Source organism: Folsomia candida, unplaced genomic scaffold (genome assembly GCF_002217175.1).
Source record: "Folsomia candida strain VU population unplaced genomic scaffold, ASM221717v1 Fcan01_Sc006, whole genome shotgun sequence".
Lineage (NCBI taxonomy): Eukaryota > Metazoa > Arthropoda > Collembola > Entomobryomorpha > Isotomidae > Folsomia > Folsomia candida.
In genome coordinates, this window is record NW_019091198.1 from 5,470,472 (window position 1) to 5,496,154 (window position 25,683).

At 39.1% G+C, this 25,683-nt stretch overlaps 1 protein-coding gene across 1 annotated transcript in view; it reads left to right on the forward strand.

Annotated features, from left to right (window-relative positions):
• Window positions 1-268: 268 nt before the first annotated feature.
• The window catches only part of LOC110850972 (growth hormone secretagogue receptor type 1), a 38,681-nt gene continuing 13,266 nt past the window's right edge, over window positions 269-25,683 (forward strand). The window contains exons 1-2 of the mRNA XM_022098586.2: window positions 269-1,320; window positions 12,080-12,687. Of these exons, the coding sequence (XP_021954278.2) occupies window positions 12,099-12,687 (589 nt within the window). The 5' untranslated portion in view covers window positions 269-1,320; window positions 12,080-12,098. The remainder of the gene's footprint in view (window positions 1,321-12,079; window positions 12,688-25,683) is intronic.

Below are 25,683 nucleotides of genomic sequence, written 5' to 3' on the forward strand. Positions count from 1 at the left end.
ACCAATTCCCATTTGATGGATAGTAGAAACTGGAACTTTGCTATTAACCATCCCACCGAAGAACTAAGAAATCTTGAACGTATTCCGTTTTATTTCTTTGCACCGCATCCGATTCCACCAAAGCCTTCTTCTTCTTTATACAGCTCGCCAAACTAGTCTCCTCAGGAAAACAGGCAAAGTCAGTTCGCGTCTCTGTTCCATTTGCTTCCAACTGCAAAAATATATATGGGTGCGAGTCGAGAGAATTTAGTTTATTCGTTGCTGTGAGGCTGCACCTCACACACTCATCTCTCTCTCTCTTTCCGAGTCTCATCGTCTCATCCCCATTGACAAATCCAGTCTCAACTTCCCCATTTTGAAATTTACAACCATCCATCTTAACCTATTCGCCACAATAATAATTCCTTGCGGCATTGTTTTATTTAAGCCATTGTTCCTCTCGTTTAGATGAGAAATGGTGGAAACACGACACGTTGCTCTGTGAAAAGAACAAGAAGTTGTGAATTAAACATTCGTTAAAGTTTAACAAGACTGTCGATCTTTTCTTGGTCGTCGGGGGAAATCTCGTCGACTTTCGCTGGAGAAAGAAGCATAAGAGACAAAAGTCTCACCCGTGTCAAGTCACCCCATGAAGACGAACTACTTAGAGAGTCAACGTCTGCATAGTATATGATTATACGGGGGTTGGTTATTCATGATTTAATATTATCTCCGTCTGACTCGGCCACCATATTAAAAGTCAAGAAGAAGAAGAAGGAAGAGAAGACTGCTGGAGAGTTGAGACAGCGAAAACTGAAACTTTGAAGACTTTGAGACAGACGCTCTGTCTCCTCTGCCCGACGTACCGGACCAGTTCCAATTAGTTTCACAATTAATAACTTAAAGATCGTCTGTTCTAGAAGGAGAGGCAAAGTTTTTGGCTGGATCCATCCGGTTCATATTATTCCGTAAGCGAGAAGAAAAACCCTAAATCTGTGTCATACTTGGCGTCGTGGTATCCATTGAGAAACCATTCAACCGAACCAAGCAGTGAACAAGAACTTTCATGTTGGGACAGGAAAATATTACAAGACTTTAAACACCAGAACTGGTCTTTCCGCATGAATTCACTTCAACATAATAACAATTAACGATTCCACAACAACAACAGCGAACCAATCAAGAAGAATTGACTCGAAGGAGGAAGGAAGCTGCATACAAGAAGGCATAAGCTATACGACGACGATTCAAAATCCCGAAACAAAGACTAATTTGGGTCACTTGCAGCTGTGTACGGACATCTCTACTCACAATTATTGTTTGCAGAAACGGATGTTGTTGGTGAGTTGGTTGGTTTGGTTGGTGTTGTCGTAAATATTAACATTGCTTTTGGGAATGTTTTGTTAGAGGTGGTGCGGTTGCGTAGTTTAATTTTCATTCCATTGTTCGGCACTTGCTTTTGGAAAGAAATGAAATTAAGAGCTTGATCTGAAGTGACGAGAGCAGAGTCAGTAATTATTGAATGAGAATTTCATGCCGATCTGTTTATCTATTGGGCTTTTGCGAGGAGTTCACTTCAAATCAAACTACGGGAACGGTTTACATACGTCTCAAAGTTTACAGCAGGACACGCTCCATAAATGGAGTTTCAAACAAATGTCGATAAGGACGACTGTGGAAAATGATGATGGTTGATGATGTATTTCTACTTCTTTCTCATCTCTTTCATGCAGTGGTTGTTGTCGTCAATTGTCTTTTACATACATTCTTCCCTTGAACGAACAAAACAGGCCACGTTACCGGTGAGGATTTGCCTTTTCAGCAAAACTTGGTTTGGTCCATGATGGTGGTAATTAAATCCAAATCCAACTTCACCACCTGACCAGACATACATATGTACATACGTACAAGGCGATTTAGATTGACTGCGGTGTCGACATGTTCATACGGCAGAGAGTGGGCGGGTGTTTGGCTGAGTTGATTAAATAATTTAGGTTTATATTATACAAGAAAAATTGTCTCGTCTCTGAGAACATAAACTTTTTATTCTTCCAAATTCTGAATAATACATACATTCAATCTCCATTTTGAGACGGCAACACATTCGCAGCACATAAATACTTTTATTCATATAATAATGGTGATTGGCTACATGTATACGTAAATCTGAGGGCAAAATCTGACGGCAATATGAGTAGTATGGCTTAATTATTATTATTCAGCACTACATAACGTACGTGCTTTTCTCTACTCTATTGAAATGCCATTAAGTAGCACCACCAGTTTTGGGCATAAAATATCGCCTGCGAGAGAAGAGATACTCTGATTAGTAATCATGAATCTGCACAACAACTAATTATGCATTGTTATTAAGGACTACCCAGAAGAAGAGATGCGCTGCCACAAGATGCATTGCATTGTTTATAATTGAATCTGTATTAATTCGTAAAAATATGGGCTTAACTGCCACCTTGAATACAATTAGTGTTATTGTGATATGGCAACTAAAGTTATTATTGAGTCGTAAATGAATTGAGTTAACACGTAGTTTCGTTGACGCAATTTTCAATAAGCAAAGTAATATTTTGTGTTGTTATTTATTATTCTATGTGTTTGTAGAGGAGGTTAGGTTCACATGCAGGTTAAATATTTTGCATTTAATGGTGAATCACCATTCGTGATCTCTGCATCATATTTGTTTAAAGGTCGAAGCTTAAATTAATGACTTGAACATTATGCAGTAGCTGATGGGCTGGTCGTAGAGCGAGGTATTCAATAACCTGGACTTTTTTGGTGCAGAGACAAATTGCAAATGGTGGCTGTTTGACAGGTGTCAACAATTTTATAATTTGCATTTCTCGTCATTTCGTAATGATTCATATCATTGGACGTTTAGCAACTCCTGCAGTTTCCAAGTTGATACTGCAGGGTTGCACGGGCTATGAAGAAATATCATCAGGAGACACATACCAAGAATTCTAAGCACAAGGTGTCAATTGTCAAGGCAAAATGATCGACAAACAGATAAAGTCACTTACATTCGTGCCGAGTAAGAGCCGGTCCGCCATATTAAGCGACTTGAAGAACTCAGGTTTGAAATAAATAGGTCTGGCAATTTCTTAAGACTCTTGTTGAGGAAGAGGAAATGCTTGAAATTGTTAAGTTTTAAGCAATAATTTACACATGATTTTAATATTTTTCAAACCTTCCTGCGACTTGCGGATTGATTATTATGTAAGAAATATAGCAGTGACATTTTGGGCGGTGATGAGGTGATAGTGAGTTGCACACCCAAAACTAAAGGCGTTAAGAATGTGGTGCGACAATGTGGAATGGACTTTCAGTTTAAAACTGGTTGTTGTTGAATTCCATCATTACGTATCTGTCCGTATGCCATTTATCCATGTCTCCTCTTCTTCTGGGCGATATTAACCTTCTCGATCTGCAAAATTTGTGATGGGTCGGAGTGACGTTTTCCTCTCATGCGTAGAAATTCGTCACCTAACAGTTCTTGTCCCAGATATTTGATTAATATCCATCCCCACAGCACTATGTCAATCAAATAAAATCAATAATGTTTTGCTAGCCATGAACTTTCAGTTGGCTTAATAAATAGCTTAACCTGGTAAAAAACAAAATTTTATCATAAAATTAATGAGCTACTTAATATCCCCATTTTTATTTCGTAACATGTCTGGCATCGTAGAATACAGTTATACGAACGTATGTACATGGTTTTTTCCATGATTAATTATGATGAGAACGATGTAATTGTCCCATAATTCCTGTTTATCATATATTTAATATTTTTTACCATAATTCGACCAGACTTCAAGTGCGTCATGACCAAGTCGTGGAGTTAATTAGCGCAAATTAATCCATTCCTTATAATACCTAAGATCTAGTTCTTACCAGATGCTGGGGAGATTTATCTCCCATACTCAGAACCCCGTGAAGGGTGGCATTAGGCTTTCCAATCAGAGGAGAATGCATACGTACCTCTGAGCCATTTACAGCTTATCTAAATTCAATAACACATTTTTACGATGGCCTTCAAAAAACAACCCACGCAGGTTCACCGCGTGCAAATACCTTGAGTAAAAAAACTCTCATAAATTTCCCTAAGCATATTCAGTCAGTTACCTTACCCGCAGTAAATCTCAGATCACGTAATATGTACAACTGTGTCCCATAGCAGACAAATATATTGGGAGCTGAGCAGTAAACAGGTAAAACACACAAAGAGTCATATAAACTTTTGCGCAATAGTCTAACTACTAACTTCCCACTTTCTGCAGGTGACAGTTTTATGCGTACAAATCTCGGTAGGTCATAGATACTGATGAACGTGAGAATAACATCATCTGACAATTTGCTTGCATATACATAATAAGATTTTCTCCATCTCCATGACTTTCACCCAGCTTATGGTGAAAGCGAGTAAGATGAGACCAGGTCGAACCCCTCGCACGAATTTATGTATCAAGAAACGAATCAGTATGTTTTCTTAGTGGAGGAGAGAATAACGTGGTGATTGGGTTCATTAGATGACACCCTTCCTTACGTAAAGGAATATTAACGAGTCATGTGAATGTACACCTTGGGAGAAAGAGGGGGACGGACTAATAGGAGAATAGCGCAGCATGGGAAGAATAAATAATACTAATAAGTAGTATCTAAATATGACAAAAGCAGAAGAAGCGTTTTTCTTCCAACGTCACTCCGTAGGGGTCCACTCTATACAACTACCTATCAAATCCTAATAACAGGCACGGATTTTGTATCAATGGTGCCCCAACAAGATTTGTTTCTATCGTCTTCATCTCATTTCTGTGAACGTCTTCCTGCCCGCTGCTCATCCACCTATTGGTCTGCTCCTCATTTTTTTATCTGAAATAATAATGGTCGTGATGAAGGAACATTGCATTGTCTAAACAGTTAGTCTTCTACATTTGTATATGTACCTCTGGAAATGTTTAAGCGAGGCGATATTGATCCATCCATGTTAGCATTAGGGACAAAATTTCCATTTCGACAGTCTCGCAGCCTTTCTCACACACTTTACGACTAGACTACAAGCAACTACTATTTATGCGTATCATAAAGCACGACTGACGGATTCTGACTTGAAGGTGGATATCAGAGCAGAAAAAGTATGGACCAATATCAATCCGCATACTTTTGTAAACACATAAAAGACGAGGTTTGAATGGGTTTTGGAGTCAGAAAGGAACTCAGCATTGCTCCCTGCCTTCCTCCCGACTGGGATATAATAGTCTAATGTACGACCTACTACTACCCGGCTTTTGGTACGTGAAGTGCGGGTGGGTTTTAGTTTATGCCGTTCTTTTGACTATCTCCTCGTACGCAACTTGGCTCTTTGTTGGATCGACCTTTCTCGCCGAGAGTATATTGCTTTCGTTGACTTACTTTCTCTCTCTCCTGCATTCCACGCATCATGCGTGTGTGCACAGTGCAAAATCCAGGTCTTTCTAGGTTTCATTCAGTCTGCTCCAGTTATTTGGATGGTTCTCCAGCTCCCGTAGTTTTCCCTCAGCCCAGATGGCACAACCTTGTTGTTGAATACATGCGAGCATTCACCGTGAAAATTGCATTAAACTCTAGCCTTAACAACAAAGAGATTTCTAAAGCAAATCTGCCAAATTTTAAGGTACATAAACATGGATGAAAGTTGGAAAATTCGCATAGCTCAATGGTTTTCGCAGTGTATAGACGGTGCGTAATAGACTGTAAAGTGCTGCACTAAAGCCCATATAGAGTCATATTGGATGGTAATAAAAGGGAAAAAAAGACGCATCATGAAGGCTCTCTGGTTGGCGAAAATGTTCGTGGGTGGGTTATTCTGCTGCCGTTGATGAAAGTTGGGAGAGAAAAGTCAACGCAGGTGGTGGGAGAGGAGGACACGCATAATGTAAATCCGCTTCTTCCGCTCGGTGCGAATCCTCCACCCGCACCTTTATTACCGCCACGTGCCCTCCTAATTATTCATTAATGAACCCGCTCCGTTCTAGGACAAACTTGCCTCGGTGGTTTGACTTGTTAGCAGTTACACATAGTTTGGCAGGCAGGAGAGACTGTGTGTCGTCTACGGCTCATTCAGTCCGCCAACCTGGATTTACCTCCACTCAGCTATCAAGAAGAATGTCTGTATGGATGGAGATGGACTGACTGCGGTGATTGCGAATGAGAGGAGAAGCGTTTTCTTATAGGCGATGGCAGCTTGAATCCGAGAAGTAACTAACTCGAGGTGACAACTCTATTGCGAATAAGACGATATGAATGGAGAGTAGGTCATATCCAATTTCGGGCTCAATACTCTTGGCGTAATGGGCAAATATGTCGAGTGGAGGAAACGATAAGTTTATTTGACTTTCGTGCACATTTAGATACGGGATGCTTCATATTATTCAAATTTTGTGGGACATCTGAGTAATTTAATTTATTAAGAGATAGACAAACTTTAGTTAATGTAAAGTACAGTGAACTTGATTTTCTCTTAGATTACATAAGTTGTTTGAATATTTTTTTAAAAGAACATGGATAAATATTATGCCACATTTTTAATTTTTTGCCAGAGTACATTTTTTAAAGTTATTTTTGCAACACGTTTTGTAATACACTCGTCACATTAGCTTTTAGTGTTTCTGCAGCCTATTACGTGTATTATGGCCTCCTTCGCTTTTGTAAAAAAGCTCAATAGATGAGTGAACTTGAGTAGATCGTCTCACATTTGCCGTACAAGGCTTAATGTCATCATCACACGTTAATCGTTCCAGTAGCAATTTCACTCGGCACTTACCTACTTCACTTCCACCTTCTTGGTCCCAAGTTGTTGCACTCGTATTAACGTCGAAGCTCTGGGAAATAAGTAACTCGACAACCGCTTGATTGTCATCTGGTTGTGGAATACCTGAGTAATCTCAAGTTTGATTTAAAGGCATTCCTTCAGCGCACTTAATACATAATATTAGCATTTAACTCTGCCAACACTACAATGAATGTTGCCATTCATCATTCCTTGAGTACCTATTTTTATCCCCCACTCTACAGATTATTTAACGCGTAACGCTATGCCGTAAGTCAGTTTAGTTTCAGTTGGGTGTGGCAAGTCTACGCCTCTAAACTCAACGCAACCATTATTGGCGACTTTTTTTTTGCTGGGCATGAGTGTTATTAATGCATTATTTCTCTGCATGTGTTGCACAACCACGGAGAATTCCGGAAAAGTTAGGCTCTCATTTATTTGTCGTACAATAAGAGTAATTTCTTCATTGACGGGTCGGGTCGTGACTCGTACTGTGCGGCTACTGAATCTAGAAAATTTGTCTAGCTTTTTCCCTAGCTGACTTAATTGGAGCTATTTTTATACGCATTTGACCACGTCTTCTTCTTCTTCTGCTGCTGCTGCAATTCTTTTTCTCCGCTATCATCATGCAGTAACTGAGCTAGCGGTTAGAAAAAAGGCAGCAAATGTAAGTATCCTACCCCTTCTGGTTACATACCAGCAGCAGAGTAATGGTGTTACATGGTTTAATATAAAAATGTTGCGGCACACAAATTGAGAAACTCTGCTAAACTTTTTTTGTTCACCTACACCAACCAAACCACACAGCCCGATAGGTCATGATCCTGGGAGAGTTGCGTATCATAAGAAGAAATCTTGCAATTAATTAAACACCATCATGCAAGCTGCACACAAACCATGACATTAGGAGATTTCTTTTCGTGTTTTTTTCCTCTCTCTCTTTAAAGCATTTCCATTTGCCAGGAGAGCGACTCAGGCCTAAACCGAACCTTTTTGGATTATTTCATCAACTCAGCAGAACAGGGAACATGACCATCTTAATGTTTACTTTATCGCCGGACTCCTGCTCGTTACAGAAGTCATGATGATGTTCCCTCCATGGTCTAAACTACCTCAAGAAGTAGCTAATCTAATCACTTTAGGTCTCCTAATTTGGCAATATTTGGACAACTTTTCACACCAGTTGATCTCTTATGGGCATTATTATTAAGAAAATGTCATATCCTAGTTTTTATCCGTATGGCGAGAGAATATTTATTACACGGCCGGCTAGACCAGGTCACACATGCATTTTTTTATGTGAAGGCTAATTTGTTATATTAAGTTCTTGACATTTGATTGGTACAATTTGGAAATAAAGCCATAAAATTTAAAAAATGGTCTTATCGTTCGTAACAAGATGATTAAATTGATTATTTCATTAGCGCAACTACTTAAATAACCAGTATCAGATTGTACCATTTTTATTAAGATTTTAAACATTTGTACTAGAATGTGGACCCATTTAAATAAGTACTCTAATTTAATTGGATGTTTATCCAACGGCAACGGGAGTGATTATTACTTCTTGACATTATATACCAAGTATAGCTTAAGAGCACCGAAAAGGGTGGCTTTTTGCTGGGTTCGATGACTGCCAATCAAAATTCACCTACTTATTCCTTATAAGACTGAGGCTGGTATCAATGATAAAAAGAATTGAATTTTGCAATTAAGCTCCAATTTACCCAACTTTGCATTCTGTTCTCCTACATGTAATTTTGAGTGCTAGCAAACAAACAAGCTTCCACATGAGCAATTCTCTCATCTAGAATGTGATCATGCGACTTGACTGGTTCATTCATTTCTTCAGAAGAACAAGATTTGCACTTAATTCCAGCTCCATTATTGTCTTTGTGTAATTGAGTCACGTCTCACACACTCTGAGAGAGAGACCCAAAAATTGGTGGAACTGCTGAACTTGCTACCATCTAAAGTAACCAAATACTGGCAATCCTAATAAGTAAGTCTTGGGAGAAAGGCTCGAACCCAGCGCAATGAAATTCGCCGAGAGAGCGAGAAGGGAGAGAGAGACAAGGGACGAGAGAAAACCATTTCCACCAGTTTAAGCTGTGATTCCTTACTTGATTCAGTCAGACGGCATGACTAAATAAGACAATAGAATTTATAGGATTCGAGCATAAACGAGCTGAGAAATTCCATTAAAATTATTATTTGAAACCCAAGTTGGAAGAAGAAATTAGATTTTATTTCTCTCTGCGGTTCGTTTGTGCGGTTTTTTCTCCCCCACACGAACCTACTTACGTACACGATCAAGAAGTGATGATAACTCACCTACACAACCCACCAACAATTGTGTAATTGTTTGATTTATGTACTCCCATAGTTGTATTATTTTAAAATGTGTACTACCTAAAATGATGCCAATCTCGACTGTTGCAAATATGCAAGGTGCATATATTTTGCAAATTCTATTACGTGTTTCAACTACAGATTTGAGAAATTTGCAATTTTTTCTGAAAATGGCGTAAACCACCACCTACACGGACAAAAGAATCTTCAGGATTGAAATTTAACCCGACATCTGAGCCCAACTTTTTATTAATTTTAATACCTTGTGTTGCTCGTATAAGGAAAAGCTTTAAGATTTACCATGAAATAAATTTCTCATGGACAAGAAGAAATCTCGCTTTTGACACCAGCCTAAACCAACACCAAGGCTGACCAAAGCATATTACGGCTCACCACACGGGGTCTTATTGTTGCCTCAATGGGATAATAAATGGAATTATAAGCTTGACTTTACTTTTTCTCTAAATGGGCAAATGTTGGCATACGTTAATACAATTCACAATTGTTCAGTGTCAAAGTGTCGTCTCAGGGATGTGAGTACATTAGTGGTGTGTGTTGTTCTTTAATGTAACCATTTGTTAATTGTTCTTCACAAAGGGCAGCAAATTTGAGAAGCTTATTGTCCAAAATGTGACCTATTGGTAACAATTATTTATTTGTTGACTACGTTCGCTTTTGCTTGATGACTCATTTAGTAAATTTCGAGTTCTACAACTGCTTAATCGTTTATACGGGGAGGAGAAAAACTTACGACTAGATATTCATCCAATAGTTATGATTTTTTTGATCAAACTTTTTTTAAGTGCATTGATAAATTTGATTAAGTATGTAGAGTTCGCATCAGAATAAAAATTCCCATTATTTTCATCAATCCTTAAGCTACTGATTACTGATTGAGAATCAAAACTTTGAGTAAGCATTTACAATATTTGATGGATTACATAACCACAAAGTTCACCATTTAAATATTTACATAATGTATGTGCCTTTCTGCTCATGTATTATCTCATCTGCTCGTCGTGCAGGTTACAGTTTTTTGGCTAGGTCGCGTCAATCTGGCAATTGTTGCTGAACTAAACCCACAAACTAAGAGCAGAATCACGTATTGTAATGACAAACAAAAGTGATGGATGTGCTCCGCTGCGGACGAAGATGTTACCGAGTCAAGTGTTTTCCTAGGATGTAAATGCGCAAATACGTAAACACTTCCATTCGTCATTGCATTGTTACCCAGCCTCCAAATTGTGGTAGACGGAAGGAAAACAAATCCATAGTCTGTCTATGGAGAGAACTATTTAATGTGTCATTCACGTCAGTGTGAATGTTGCGAAATGTTGCGTAAATTATTATTCGGGGTTATTATGCATGTGTGTGTGTATGTATGAAATTGACAATTTACGAGATGATAGATACAATCCAATTTAGTTGCACAGCGGAAATGTAACGAGTTGTTTCAACAAAGCTAAGACAGGGATCAAAAATCCATTCAACAAGGCTGCAGGGAAATGTCAAATAAATGTTTGACAATGTGGGCAGATCCAATTTTTCGTATTTCCTCTCTGCTCACATTCCGTGAAGTTGATTCTTCAAAAGAAACGTCGAATCTCATCATCAAGTTGGTTCCATAATCCTCGATTTCTTGATGAAAATCGTTACAAAAGTACAGCAAGTGTATTATTCTGCATTCCTGCAACGTGGGAATCAAATTAAAATGCACGGGAATCTTGGAAATTTCCATTTCTTCGTATTCATGAGATATAATTGGATCTTGATGATTCCCATATAATGAGTACAAGCAGCTTCCCTTGTTCGCTGTCCCTGAGAAATGAATAAAATAAAGTTGGTACAAGTTCTAATCTTCTGGTGGAAGTAATAATTCAATTTGGCCGAGGCCATTATGACGAATTTTATGACAAACTTCGACACGACTTGGAATGTGGGCTATGAAGAAACTACATACAAGCATAAGGAGGAGGAGGATTGATTGATAGTTGGCCGTTTCCGTCAAGAACTAGGTGAAGCTGTAATAATTTTATTTACAAACAAACTTTTGAATTGACTCCAACAATTTCTAATTGCCAATTTTCAAGAACCATTTGCCAGCTCAAAAAGACATGTTTGTAACTGGAGCTTAAAAAAATTGTCTACGTTTTTGCACTCATGCAAACTTGAGAGTGAAATAAAATGAACAAAACCGAGGGCGGAAGCGAGTTGGAGATGTTTTTCGAGTAATTGTACACTTTACAGCATACCTGGCATCTTTTGAGAACGATAATCTCATCTCATCACTCTCAGACCCATTGAAGTTCAAAAGTTGAAGAATATGTGCAAAAAGTTGGGTGGTTCCGCAGGTTGCGAATGGTCAAACTTCCCATGCAATATTAGATTTATTTGTACAGTAAGTTTGGAGTACTTAAATGCTTACGCAGGCAGGCCGATGGGAGAAAACATGGTGTGTTCGAGAAGTAAAACAAGGGATTCCGATCGGGATATGGAAACTGATCACGTAGGAAGAAAGCACTCTTTTCGGCTACCTTATGTCTGGTCGTCTGCTATACGTACGTAGTGTTCCAATCTCCCCGTCTCGTCTGGGATCACGGTGATGTAAAAGTTGCAAAATATCTGTTGCCAACTCTCGAGAGGAGAGTGCTCTCAAGCTGTTGCTGTTTAACCACTAATGTGGTACTTTAATTTTGAGACTTTACTACTTTTCTTATGCTCCTCTCGTCTCGCAATATACTCAAGAATACACTCTTCGAATTTAATTTTACTGCTTTTTACTGCCATTTTGGAGATAATGAGACAAACTTTGATTAGAGTTTATCTCTCTCAAGCTGTAAGCTTATATAAACCTCGAAAAATGCAAAGTTCCCAAGAACGTGCTTAACTGTGACTGATATTTTCCTTCTGATTTACAATTAGTGTCACAAGATAAGCCACAATGGATCAAGAAGAATCAGCTAAAAACCACTACCACTCAGCCGGCTTTCCCTCCTCCTCCTCGTCGGCGTCTCATGCCACACCCGGATTCCATTCACGGATTCTTCGGGAGGCTCTGCATTGGGGAAACGAGAGTCTTAAGATGAGTCTCCAGTCGTCGGATTTCCTCATTCCTGGCGGCGAGGGAGTGGGCAAAGGGAGTGGAAACCCGCTTTTGGATTATGGGGAGCAGACCGAAGAGGAATTTGCGAGCCCTTCCACCTGGAACAATGTCTCCTCAGCTATGGGGCTTCTCAACCAAACCGACTTCATGATGGGTGGAGACAACGACAGCTTTGCAGAACCATACTTTCCCCACTACATTCGAACCACCTCCACCCTGCTTTGCGGAATCATCCTCTTCATCGGGATCGTGGGCAACCTCCTCGTTCCCGTCGTCGTCTGGAAGAACAAAGAACTTCGAAGTTCCACAAACATCTTTCTAGTCAATCTCAGCGTGGCGGATCTTCTCATCCTCCTCGTTTGCATGCCACCCGTTCTGGTGGAACTCCACTCAAAACCTGAAGTTTGGGTTCTGGGGGCTGCCATGTGTAAGTTTATGTTTCTTGCTCTCTTACATATTTCATAAACATGAGGGTGCTTGGTGCAAATGCACTCAATGCAATAAATTCATAATGTGTGGTGTGCTATTTTGGTAGAATTTCATATTTTTAGCTGGCCTGCACTACAACACATTATTATCCTCTCATAATTGGTGCATTGATAAACTGTCCTGCCACGTGTGCATGCATTATCCAGAACATCAAAATCCTAATTCACTTACTCCCACGACCACCTAAATTGACATGGGCAAACAATGTTTCTGGGACCAAATCGAGCACCAACAACAACTACGAGAATAAAATAGAGAGACACACGTCGACTGCATTAAAATAAATTTAAAGTGCTCTAAAATCCTGAACTTGTGGAAAGTATGTTGACGTTTGGAGAGTATCATGTAAGCTTAGCTCTTCTGGCGTGGATTTAGTTTTGAACTATGAACTAGTTCACTACAAGACGACTGGTTTGTGAATCGAGCCTCCTAGATCGAGGGCATAATATACACGAGTTTTCGAGAAAAATAAGAATTTCAACAAAAGCACCCAGCAAAATATACGTTGAATAGTGGATCATCATGATGTGCTTTCTTATGCAATCAAGTCATATCACTCGAATGACTCGAATCCATCCACCTGCAGCCATCTTTTTCAAAATATTTATCAAGATTTACTTTTTCATGGTCTTCCTGTATACGAACTGGTCGTGGTACGTAGTAGATGCCGTAGTAGATTGGCGATAGTAGTAGCTGATGTGTACGTACGATTACACTCGTATCATGATCACGAGGTAATGTAACAACAACAACGACGCACAAGTGCGTGCGTGGCATAACTTAATCCGAGGAAATGTGTGTGCACAAGGTGTTAGTAACTCGAAGTGAAGTTGTCCTGATCTATTTTCGGATTTGCTAAATCAGTCGGATTGCATTGGATCTTCTTTAATCCGTGATTTTATCTCGCTTGCCTTCCACGCCATTCACGCATTTGCGTACTCATTGTGTCGTAGTGGTTGAAGCTTCAATCCAGCCTTCTTGCCAACTATCACTGAAAATATACTTTATTGGCTAATAGAACGAGACAGATGAGTCAGCCCATTAGTGGTACGTTCCAGTGTTTTAACTCGTAAAATCTGCATTTAGCAACGCGATGCAATCGTACACACACAAGGTTGCATCACGGATACTACTACTTGATTGATTTTACTCTATTTTCAACAAGATCTTTAATTATCGGGAGCAAATGGAATGGCTGCTTATTTGAAATCAGGGTTGATTCATATCATATATTTAGTGCGTAATGATAGGCTACAAATGTTATTATTACTGCTGCAACGTCGCACAAAATGTCAATCGCCCAATGAATTTGTACCTCGTGCACCACAATCCTCTTGCCTTGATCACTCAACCGACACTCAAACCGGAGTGCTGACGGTGCCATAATAATTCCACGGATGGAGAAGAAGAAGAGCAAGATTGCGAAATTTGTGTCATTCCATCATCAAAATGCGCATAATAATGTTATGTTTTCACTAACTGCGTGTTCCCAGTAGTAATAACGCGTGCAGATTGTCGCCTCCTTTCAGCCCCCCTTTCTTCCTCGGTCGTCATTACTTTTCTAGTTCACCAACTCGTGGAGGTGACGTGAAGTAATGTAATGCAATTTATCAAGCGGTCGGTGTGTGTAGGAGATTTTATGTGGAACGCCAGATTTAAACCCTATCCAATTCTACTAAATGATCATCAGGTTAATTTGGATGAACTTGCTTATTGGGCCCTTAAATTATGAGGAATCGGTATATGTAATTTCCAGATTTTACTACCACTTGTATTTATAAATTTAGCGACTCATAAAAACCATAACTGATGAGATAATTAGCTTATTATTATTTGATTTGGTACTTTATTGCCGTGTTCTCCTCTTGTCGCTCTCGCATTACGTACGACGAGGACCATAGAAGAGCTTGTGTCACATTTTATTTTTACTGCATTTTGGCTGTTTAAACTTTACTAGATGACAACAGCGTCGTTAGTGGCGAGATTTTACTCGTTGTTTTATTAGGTTGGACATAATTTATGGGGCAATAATATTCCATTCTGGCAAAGAATGATGCTGCTACTTTTCTTATTTGGAGAGCGTCCACCACGCGTTTGTAATGATTTTATTTTCTTCTTATGCAAAGTAAACATTTTATTACGAACTGGGTTGCTTGGCTAGAGAAATTGAGGGTTTGGATTTGCTGCCAATTTTTATTTACGACTGTATTTAACTCATTTCTTTGCTTTAAATAAATCTCCTCCGAGAATACAAAATATGATAAAATTGCTCTCTTTCCCTTTTTAAGTGTGGACTGAATTGAATACAAATATCACAATAACTTGTTATTCGCATTCTGCACTTTTGCAATTTGGGAGCCGCGTTCCATTCTGAATCTAAAATGCAGAATTAATTTATATTTCACCCGAGTCCCGAGACTGCATTGCTTAAAGTGCTGAGTGGCGAAAAACATTATTTATAGGCTCATTTAATCCATCGACAAGATCTAAATTCCTTGCAGTCTTTATCCCCACTCCACTCCACGCAACACCACCGGTTCATAACTTAACGCTCACTTTGGTGGCGTTGAGACGGATACAATAATGGCTTTGGTAATCTAAATCGGAATCTAAGTTGTCAATATATCAATTCAGGTAAGTAAGAATGTGCCCAAGAAACATGTGGTGTAGCGTGAAAGGAGAATTATGTTCTCGATGACACATGATGCCATGGCGAAAACATGGATGTAATCCATTCGTATAGATCTTGAGTAAACGTGACTGACCGTCTGTCATGACTTTGTCGTTGTATAATCGAAATCGGTATTCAATAAGTCAATCAATTTGTTTTCAATCCCACGTTGAGACGTTCTCCAACATGTTCTCGTTCCTTTTGAAATTGTATTATTTACGAGAGAGGAAAAGAGATGAATGAAAGGGAAGACCAACGCGGTGGGTGGAATGTTGATGTTTGTTTGTGGAAAACATTTCTTCAAGTGATTGAGGGAGATTGTTTGTTCGTTTTCTTCAATTGAAATTTAATTCAATCAGTCAACAAGTCATTTTCCATTTCTCATTCGTATGTATGCCCACCTGCTTTGTCGCATAGATTAAACCGTTTTTATCATAATGTTACAGAATTGAGGGTGAATCATCTCTTGTTAATATAAAAAAATTGGTTCTTTTTAATAATGTATTTATTTGTTAAACTTCTCAGAGTAATTGATACGCTACGTTTGTTCTGCTCTCGAAGAAAATATTAGAATTTCAAAGACCTCAAAGGTCCACGTCTCATGAAGGGTTCTTCAATTCAGGATGAGACATATTACATACTTATATTCCTAATTTTTCATTTTTTTTCTAAAATATCACTTTGCCCCAACTGCATACATGCATCAGTCATGGTGAAAGTATTGCATACAAATTCCAACTAATTTTATGCAAGACAATGAAATGCAACAAGAAGAATACCAACTATTAAACACCAACTTGTCCAAGTATTTATGCAATAGATCAATATTTCGGCAAAGTTTCAACAGCAACAGCACTCTAGAAATTTCGGGATACGGGTTACTTGTCGAATCCTATGTCGTCGAAATCAACTTGTCGAATGAAAAACTCGTCAGAAAGGCAAGTCGTCGAATTTAGGTGGCATGAAACTCGTCGAATTTCATGTAACATGTTTACTGATTTTACCTATATAATGAGTTCACACGTATGCACAATACATGTGCATCGTGGGACGAATATACGCTGCGGACATTCCAAAATACTTAAAACACTATGCAGCAGTAATTGAGAGGATTGTTTTGTTCTTTTTACCCTTACATTTTACATTAAAAATGTCAAATTACTGTTACGAACTAATGTAACGCAGCAAAGAGAAACTTAAGATAAGCTGTTCTGATGGATTATACACAAGCTGAGATAAAAGCTGTACACGACACGTTTCCAGATGCCGTACTTCAGGGGTGTCATTTTCACTATACTCAAGCGTTGTTTAGACGTTTGACACCCAATTTAAAGAACCAGTACGACCGATACGTTACAATGGCATTATTAATAAAAAAATATTCGGTCTCGCATTTGTTCAGCCCGATGATTTAAGAGTGACATTCCGAAAATTGAAAGTATCGTTCAATTTAAGGGTCAAACTAAACTCGAACTGGGTGAACTTTTTTAGTCATGTTCAAAAAACATACTTTATTTTTAAAAAATACTCTCGACAAGTATTATTTTCGGCCACTTGCCCAAACGACGAGTTACCCTTCAGACGACTCGTCCTCGACGAGTTACTCTTTCGACAACCATGTTTTCGACGAGCTACCCTAGACCCAGAAATTTCATTGTGAAACACTTTAACATTGCGCATTCAAGTGCTTAAGAAAGTTAACTGATTTCATGCATTCGACTTTCTTTCTCGACATTTTCAAATCTCTTCGTCGTTGAAAGTTGCTAAGAATAGGACACGCACAGGAAGCGTGTGCTGTGATATCTGGAAGGACGTGTAGAACTGGTTGACAAGAACAAATTTAATTGGAATTTTTTGGTCCCTACATACGAAGCAATTCTCCAATTGTAGTATTAAATTGTTGTTGGAGTTCAATGATCAATGAGCGAAGGGGAAGAAAGAAGTTGGGAGATTTACTGGGAAGAAGTGTTTTCTTATTCAAGTAGGGCAAGAGTTACACATACAAACGGAGCATTTGAATAAACAATTTTGGGAAGCCATAAAAAACCCGGACCCAGCTAAAGGAAAACTTTTCCTCCCACCCACCCATGCCCAAGACGAGGCCTGGCGGTACATGCAGTGCCGACGTCCATTTATTAGCTGTTGCGACAAGTTAGCTAGGAATCCAAGAACCATTTCTCAAACAGACTTTTCATTCATTGCGGCCAAATACTTCTGGAGAATTGGGGAAGTAGTAACGCACTAAACGTGGAGATCGTGCAGAAAGGGCGACGTCGTTACGGAAATGGAACAAATGGAAGCAGATCTAATTTGAGAATAAAAATTTACAATGGGCAAAATTTTTGTTGCACTTTCACCACTGTTCATGTGACCTTTTATAAAGATTTGAGAGCTTGATATATCGTGGGCATCGTCGTAATTTTGCTTCCTACCGAAATATGTATTTATAATGACTTCTATGTATATGCTTATGACTTAACTTGTTGCTTTCGTTAAAAATTAGCTTATGCATAATGGGTTAGATATAAATTGAGTTTTACTCTATAAGAGTTTGGAATTGATTAAAAATAGTTTTGCTTCCCACCATGTTATAAATACCAAATTAGGCACAATGAACTTGTCTTTATTTTTTAACGACTTTACTGATCTAGAGTGTCGTATTAAATTAAAAATTTTTGTGCATAAATAGCTTCTGGCAACTAAAAAAATATGTTAATTAACATATTTATTAACATATTCAGTTGGTTTTGCACAATAAAATTCTGGCTAAACTGCATTGTAATACATTGTACAAATCTGAACTGAGGAGTATCTTATCGCATAAATGCTCGGGAAGGCTTAAAGTAGAAAATGCTGATGGGGAAAAAATCTTCACAAAGTTTTTGGATAGTTGTTGGATTTGGGTAAAGTCAAAATCCTGTTTGACAACAATGTGTCCACCAGGCTCAGAGATTTTCAGAGACTTTTTGCATTTTCAAATTATGAATATCAAACAAATCATGATTTTAAAAGAATTCTGATAGTTATCAATGAGACGTGCAGACAATGAGAGGATATTTTTTTGCCTTTAAAAAGTTGACTTTTTGGGGATGGATTGTTCAAAAAGGTAGTGGCCTCAAGTCATTAATCTTCGCCACAGCAGCCCTATGCACTCGCTTGAAACCTGCGGATTATGGAGTTGACTCATTATGGAAGTTGATTGATTTGTGCACAAACAACACTGTGATTTACGACGTTGTGCGTATTTATTTTGAAGCATATTCACAATTTCTCGGATGAAAAATTGTCGCCCATTTTGTTTGCCATATTGCTTCAACCTTAACAACAACCAGCTCCTCATCATGACACAAAACCAAGTCGAATGTGTGAAGTCGACAGCAGAAGCAGACTTCGTATGACATGAACTCAAATGCGCAGCAAAAGAAGTAAATGGAAATCCTTTCAAAGGCGGGTTAGAAGTCGAGTAATCCTCCGTTTTGACTGTGATTGATGACGTGACAACAGCGCTCATCCCTCGACTCTTGTTTACTTGTACGGTGAAATTGGCAGTTTTGAGCTGGCGAATTAAGCGTCGGTCGGCACCATGAGCGTGACTCTGCCTTTGGGAAAGCTCAAAATCACCAGTATTTAATTGTGCCATTAGTTGGTAGGTAACTTTTAAGATTGTGACTACCTCAACATTCCTGAAGCAACCAACAAGTTGCAATGTGCATAAAGCGACTTTATGGATATACATAATCTCTCATTAAGCTAGGCAAAACTACAGAAATTTGCAATATTTTTGCAACTATTACCAATGGGCTTTACGTGTAAGTGGCAATAAATGACAATAGTATGACTGCAATACAAAGCGGTGCAGATTATATTCTCGTGACATCGTACATTTTACAAATGGTTGAGCAACCAGTTTGTCCTCTTGCTGTGTTCAAATCCTCAAACAAATGGAGGCGGTGGGAGAAACTGACACTTTTATTCCTTATTCTAATCTGGGTTGCAAATTCTGCTCTCTCCAGGAAGAAGTTTTTCAGCCAGCTTTACAGGTTTATGCAAGTGCTACTGGAGAAATCTGTCGAGTTATTAGGAAGGAGTGAAAGAGTTCTCCATAAAGTGTCGGTCGGTCCTACCTCAAGACTCTAAAGTTTCTAATATTAAAAGGTTTTAATTTTAGAAGCATCTGTCGGCTTTCCTGACTTGATAAATTTCTATATCAAGCACGGCACAGCGTACTTAAGACATTTCCAGGAGGCAGTGGTCCGCATCCAAATGGGGATTGAAATTTCCATAATCCGGGAATTGCAGACATTTGGTTCACCCACGAAAATTCTTTCTACTAAGAATAAATATGTATTATGCTCAAGACTCAGAGTCTGAGAGCTTCGGACGAAAGTAATCCAAGTAACGATGCGAAGGATTGTAAACTAAGCAGGCGGATGCATTCAAAACTTTCAAAGGCATAAAGTGAGTGAGACCACCTTTATACAGGAATTAAATGATTGAAATGAACGCATGGATGATGACCAAGTTTCTTCTAAGCACACTTTTTATTGCTGCTGACAATCAGCAGGATTCATCACGCTGAGTGAATTTCCTCATTTTCTCTCGAGGAATTGGGAATACCCGTAATAATTATAGACAACGGCCTACAGATTCGTATATAAACCAGTAAGAATATCCTTGAAGTTTCGAACTCGTGGCCTCGTTGGAATTATATTTTTATGAGATACACAGATTCTATCCAGTTACTGACACTAATGCTGATTTGGCTAATTTAACTCGTGACACTTGTCATTTCCGGACTGTCTCATCACTAACGTAATTACGTTTTCATCTCCCACTGTTTTCACCTCTCACTCACACCAGAGATACACATGTGTGTGTGTATCTCTGTTGAGCTGTTGAAAATTTTGCGCTTATCCAGCTTTTTTCTTGACAAGTGACAAAAATTTCACGTAAGGTTGACAACAATAAAGTTATAAGGAGAATGTGTCTCACGACCAATAATAAGGACGTCAACAACAAACACGCTCAATAACAATGGTGCCTCCGTTGTTAATGGGTTCATAACATGCACGTTTTAAAACGAGATGCTCATATCGCCTCCAGTGTTCCTGGGGCTGCAATGGAATAAATATGTACGCATTCGAATTCACTGTCAATGGCAGGGCCAACGACACTCTGAAGGTCATTCTCAAGACGAAGCTTGGGTTTTAATAAAGTGGGACAGGAAAAGTGCCTCCATTAGGGAGCTCATAAGAACTGCTTTGTAGTCACACTATATTTTAATCACTTCAACTCCCTCTCAATTATACCTTAATTGAATTATCCAAATGCATTAGGTGTCCTCTCTCTGGGCAAAAGTGTTGTAGTGGTTAGGGTTGCTGACAGGTTATCATCATTGATAGTACATGTTGTCCCCTCGTGAGTGTACACATCTTGCCTGGAGGTATTGCCGTACCTACATCCAGACTTCGTAGCAACGTGTCCACTTGGTTGTTATTATCGATCTCAGCTACCGCAAATTTATGCATTTTCATCGTTATTTACCTGTAGAGGTGGTGAAGGGAAGCAGTGGTGGAGAGGGTCATGGTCCGATGAACATTTAACTAGATTTTCACCTATTCGCCAAATGCAAGTTGACATCTTCTTAGCGTAGACTCTCCTCCACTCTCTCGAGTGCTAATAATTTCATCTGGCTTTTAGGTGGAGTTTAGTTCTGTGAAAATTGAATTGAGGTGTGTGGTGAAAAAACAAGCCTCGTGTCAACCATGTGTGTGGGGCTTGGATCGCAACACATTTGCATTTTAAGAGTACGAGTAGCACGCCGTGTGCACCGTGATTCCGCGTGTTATCCTGTGACCACGACGGTTGATCTATAGCCACACCTTCTTACACAATACCACTTACTTTTCGTACCAAAATTTGGCTTTGCAAGATTGGTATAGAAAATAGGTAGGTACGAACGAGAGGAGTTGTATGTGTGTAGCAGGAGCTGGTGCTTTTCAGGCCGTGAATTCTTGGTTTGGCACGTCTTCATAAATGTTCATTTAAGTTCCTCTATGAAAGGAGGCTGTTGACTGCAGATAACCGTGAAAGCAGGTTAAATCCTCAAACTTTGGGTGGAACAGCTTAGTTTGGGAGAAAGTCAAAAGTGGGTGAGTTTTGACTTGACGTCGTCGTCGTATGTATGGGTCAGGCTATTTAGTTTCGTTGTTGGTAAGCATTTTGTCGAGAGTCATTTAGTAGATTACTTTCCACTCTTACGACAATCCCGGCTGCACTCTGCGCTTTACATCTTCCACGTTATACTTTCTCGTCTTGAACCATTGAACACTGATTGAGTACGCTGGTCGGACATCGGCTCCGTTGTTGTTTGTTTGTTGAGAAGTCTCTTTTCTGCCCTTGCTCCCCGTTCGCGTCTCTCTGTCACTCACTCACTCTCCATATATATTTATGGGGAGCATCACTTTGTCGGGTCTTACACCCACATAGGAGCTATCCGGATTTTCGCTAATCCGGGACCGGAACCGGGCCGGAAAATTCTAAAATTAGGACCGGATGGAAAAATAATTGGTAATCCGAAACAGGACGGAACCGGGACCGATCCGCCGGGTTAAGATCGGACCGAAATATAATATTATGCCAAGTATTTAATTCTGCATACATTATAAAATATGCCAATTTTATTTCCACGCATATAAGCAATTTGTAATTTTCGGTCAGACCGAAATCTGAAGAAATCGGTTCGGGTTCACGGACCGGACCCGATCGAAATTTTGGTATCAGTTCGAATTACATATCAAATCAATCCAGACCAAACTGGCGGTCCGATCCGGATCGTAAAGATCACTACCAACACAAGGACCATGCTAAAATTCCTGGCAGGACTTTCCTTTTACGTATATATGTACAATAGGTACTGGTTATTTGGTCCTCCATTTCTTTGTTGGAATAACTTGCGACATAAAAACGGAAGAAGAAAACAAAGATGCAAGTTTCGACTTTGCTGAATAGATGGATTGGATTTGAAGCATGAGATGATTGCAATATCATGTCTCTCCTTTTTTCCCTTTGGAGTCCTTTCTTCCATTCCACTGTGCAATAATATGCAATACTACACACATCTGCATTCCTTCCTTGACCAATTTTCTGAGTAGATAGACTTCACGACAGACAGGCCCATTTCGCATGTATGTACTTTCATTGGGTTACTTTGATCAACTCAATACGACGACTTCAACTGGCTTCCTCTTGAATAATGTACCACCCAAGGCAAAATCTTCGCTTTAGCAAAACATGACTACTGCATAGAGTGGGATGCTTTTTCATTTTTCTGTTTGCACAATAAGGAAGCAGAGTTCATCCGTCTTTTGTCAGCTTAACTATGTTTCGCAAGCTCAATAATGATGCCATTTTGCGATTTCATGGCGTTTTCTGCGAATCTCCTCGATCTAGTCGAGCATACAGTTGTTATCGCAAAAGTGGACATAGCAATAATAATGATAATATTGCGTCCTTGGATGAACATATATTATTAAAATTCTGAAATCAGTGCCATTCCTTTGAAAGACAAAACATTATTAAAAAGCAGAATAACATAATGTGGACGATTCGAATTGCAAAATTCTGTACAAAAGTTGCTCGCTTCGGTGATTTGGAAAGAAATGTCCTTGACCATGAATTCATATTATACGTATGTATGCACATAGAGTTAACTCGTACTTTCATCCTAGATAAGGCCGTTGACGCTCTCTCGCTTGACCTTGATGGTAATTATACTGAGCAAACGGATAATGAGACCAACACCAGTACTTTCTATTGTGCATGTAACTACATTACTACATACATAACGAGATGACGAAGAATCAGTCGAGAATCAATGCGCCTTCAAGACATATAAATTACAATGCTTAACAAGATAACTCCATGCCAATTGTATAAAGTCTTTATCAAAGCCAGACGTTAACCAGATTATGTTTCCCCTCCGAATTAAAAGTTTTCCTTTCCCATTCCCCACAATTTTCGGGCTCGTCAAGCCAACCAACTAGCCAGCCTGGCTGGCTGGCAAGCATGCATAACGTTTTGGTTCGGGGGGGATTGAGGTTGCTAACTTTGCAAACATAATTAATTTGGAGTTGTGGTGGGTCCAGATTCATTGCAGTGGCGTGAAATAGGATTCCAAAAGTTAGAGAGCGTCGGAGTCAGATTTAAATCTCAAAAGTAACAGCATGCCGGCCGGGCTAATTGGGTAATCCGAAATAATGTAACACGACTCAATTTCAATTGAACTAACGGAGTCCTTTTCCATTCCCTCCATATTTGTATGTGCTTCGTAAGAAAATTTGAATAAACGTCCAATTACAAGAGTGCATCACATACTCTTTTATGGCGATTGTTGTTGTTGAGAAAGTAATCATTACGGCACTTTACGATATAAGATTTCTGAGTTACTACAAGAAATTGGGAAGAAACAAAAAAGTTTTGCCAAAGTGAAAGTAAAATACTTTCACTCTGAGGGGCGATGGTTTAGCGGTCTACCAAGTACCAACCATCTGTTGTGTGTGTCAGTCTTTGCAACAATAAGATGTTATGAAACGTATTTTCAACTTGGCGTGCGGTTAGATTCATCCCAATTTCTTAACAGTCTGCGTCTTGGTCTCATTTCGTGACAACAATTTTCGATCAGCATCCATGTGCGTTCCTCGTAAAACCACTCTTTTCGTGTAAAAAATGAACTCTTGACCCTACTCAACCAGTTACTACATGATTGAAAGTCAAAGTTTTGCAGTAAATCTGCAACTATTGCATTGTTATATGGAGTAGAGAACGTGTATGTATGGTTCCAGCAAGATTGGTTGCATCAGGTATCGATTTTCTCGAATATTTCTGACATTTCAAATAAATATGCCGTTACAAGACGGATGTCTGTTAAACAATGCGTTGCATAATTTACTCCCAAAGCACGAGGAATGACAGAACACCATATTTTGAACTCAACCCCCCAAGGACCTGTCTAATCTTGCGTCACTTTAAAAAAAATGAAGTCTCAACCACCAACCCGAATTGTTGGCAGCTTCACCATGGCTGCGTCTTCTCGATAATGTTGAGTTGTTCGGGGCGCAAACAACTTGACACCAAACAAACAGCTTTCTCAAGCTTTTACGCGTTGTGCTACTTAGCAATGTAATTGCTTACACGATTATGCATTACGTGATGATTTGCCCCAGTTCCAGATGCTAATAATTATTTGCACTTGATGCATATCTCCGCCATGTGAAAAAGTTCTTTTTAATCTACCCAGGAATTTACCCGTTTTAATCCAACAACATAAATACCTACCAAATACTACATATTTAAGCACATACTCGTTGGCCTACTGGTTCTTCATTTCAAATAAGCAAACGTAAAAATATAAAAGGTGAATGTCCAAACAAATCTGGACCAGTTACAGGAGGGTACTGTGTCGGCAAGGCAAACTACTTTTCGCAGTAATACGTCCATCCAAGCCCTGCGTTTGTTTAGGGAAATAAAAGTAAACAAATAGCAAGTTCCAAATTTAACTCTAGGCAGAAAAAACTAGAAGTAGAAGAAAGAAATGACTGGTGGACTGACTCAATTCACTCCACATTAACTTCAAGATGCACAACCATTGAAAAAGGAAATGCACCAATGTAGGTTTCGAATTCTCAAAGAACTTGATGCATGAGTGGATGGATACTAACCATTCGGCTGATTGCTATGATGGCAAATGGCAATATGTACATACAACCCACCAGAATTTTGTACTCGTACCGATTTGTACCATTTTTCGCACTCTGTTTTCCATCACTTTGCACATGAGTGCAATGGACCAAGTTTAGAGAGACATATTTAAAAATAAGTATAAATAAAATTATAACGGTTTAATAGTATCGGCTCCATGCGATGCAAGACGTTTATTATGGCAGATGCACTTTTTTTCGGAAAGGGTGCACAAAATGTTTTGAAATTGAGCGTGATGAAAACATATTATGTACAGTTTGTCAGTAAAATAAATATGTAACCCGAATCCCACGCTGCATGAAGAAAAGTTGTCAGAAATTAAATTAATATGCGCTATGTCCGAGGTCAGGTGGCATATTTTCAGACTCTAAAGTCGCCATACATATTTATTATTCAGACTTTATGAACACAGTGAGAATTCCAATTCCACATCATTGGTCTTGGTTAAGAGGGGTCAATTAATGTGGAGAGGTTGAAATGAATGGCGATTCTACAAATAATACA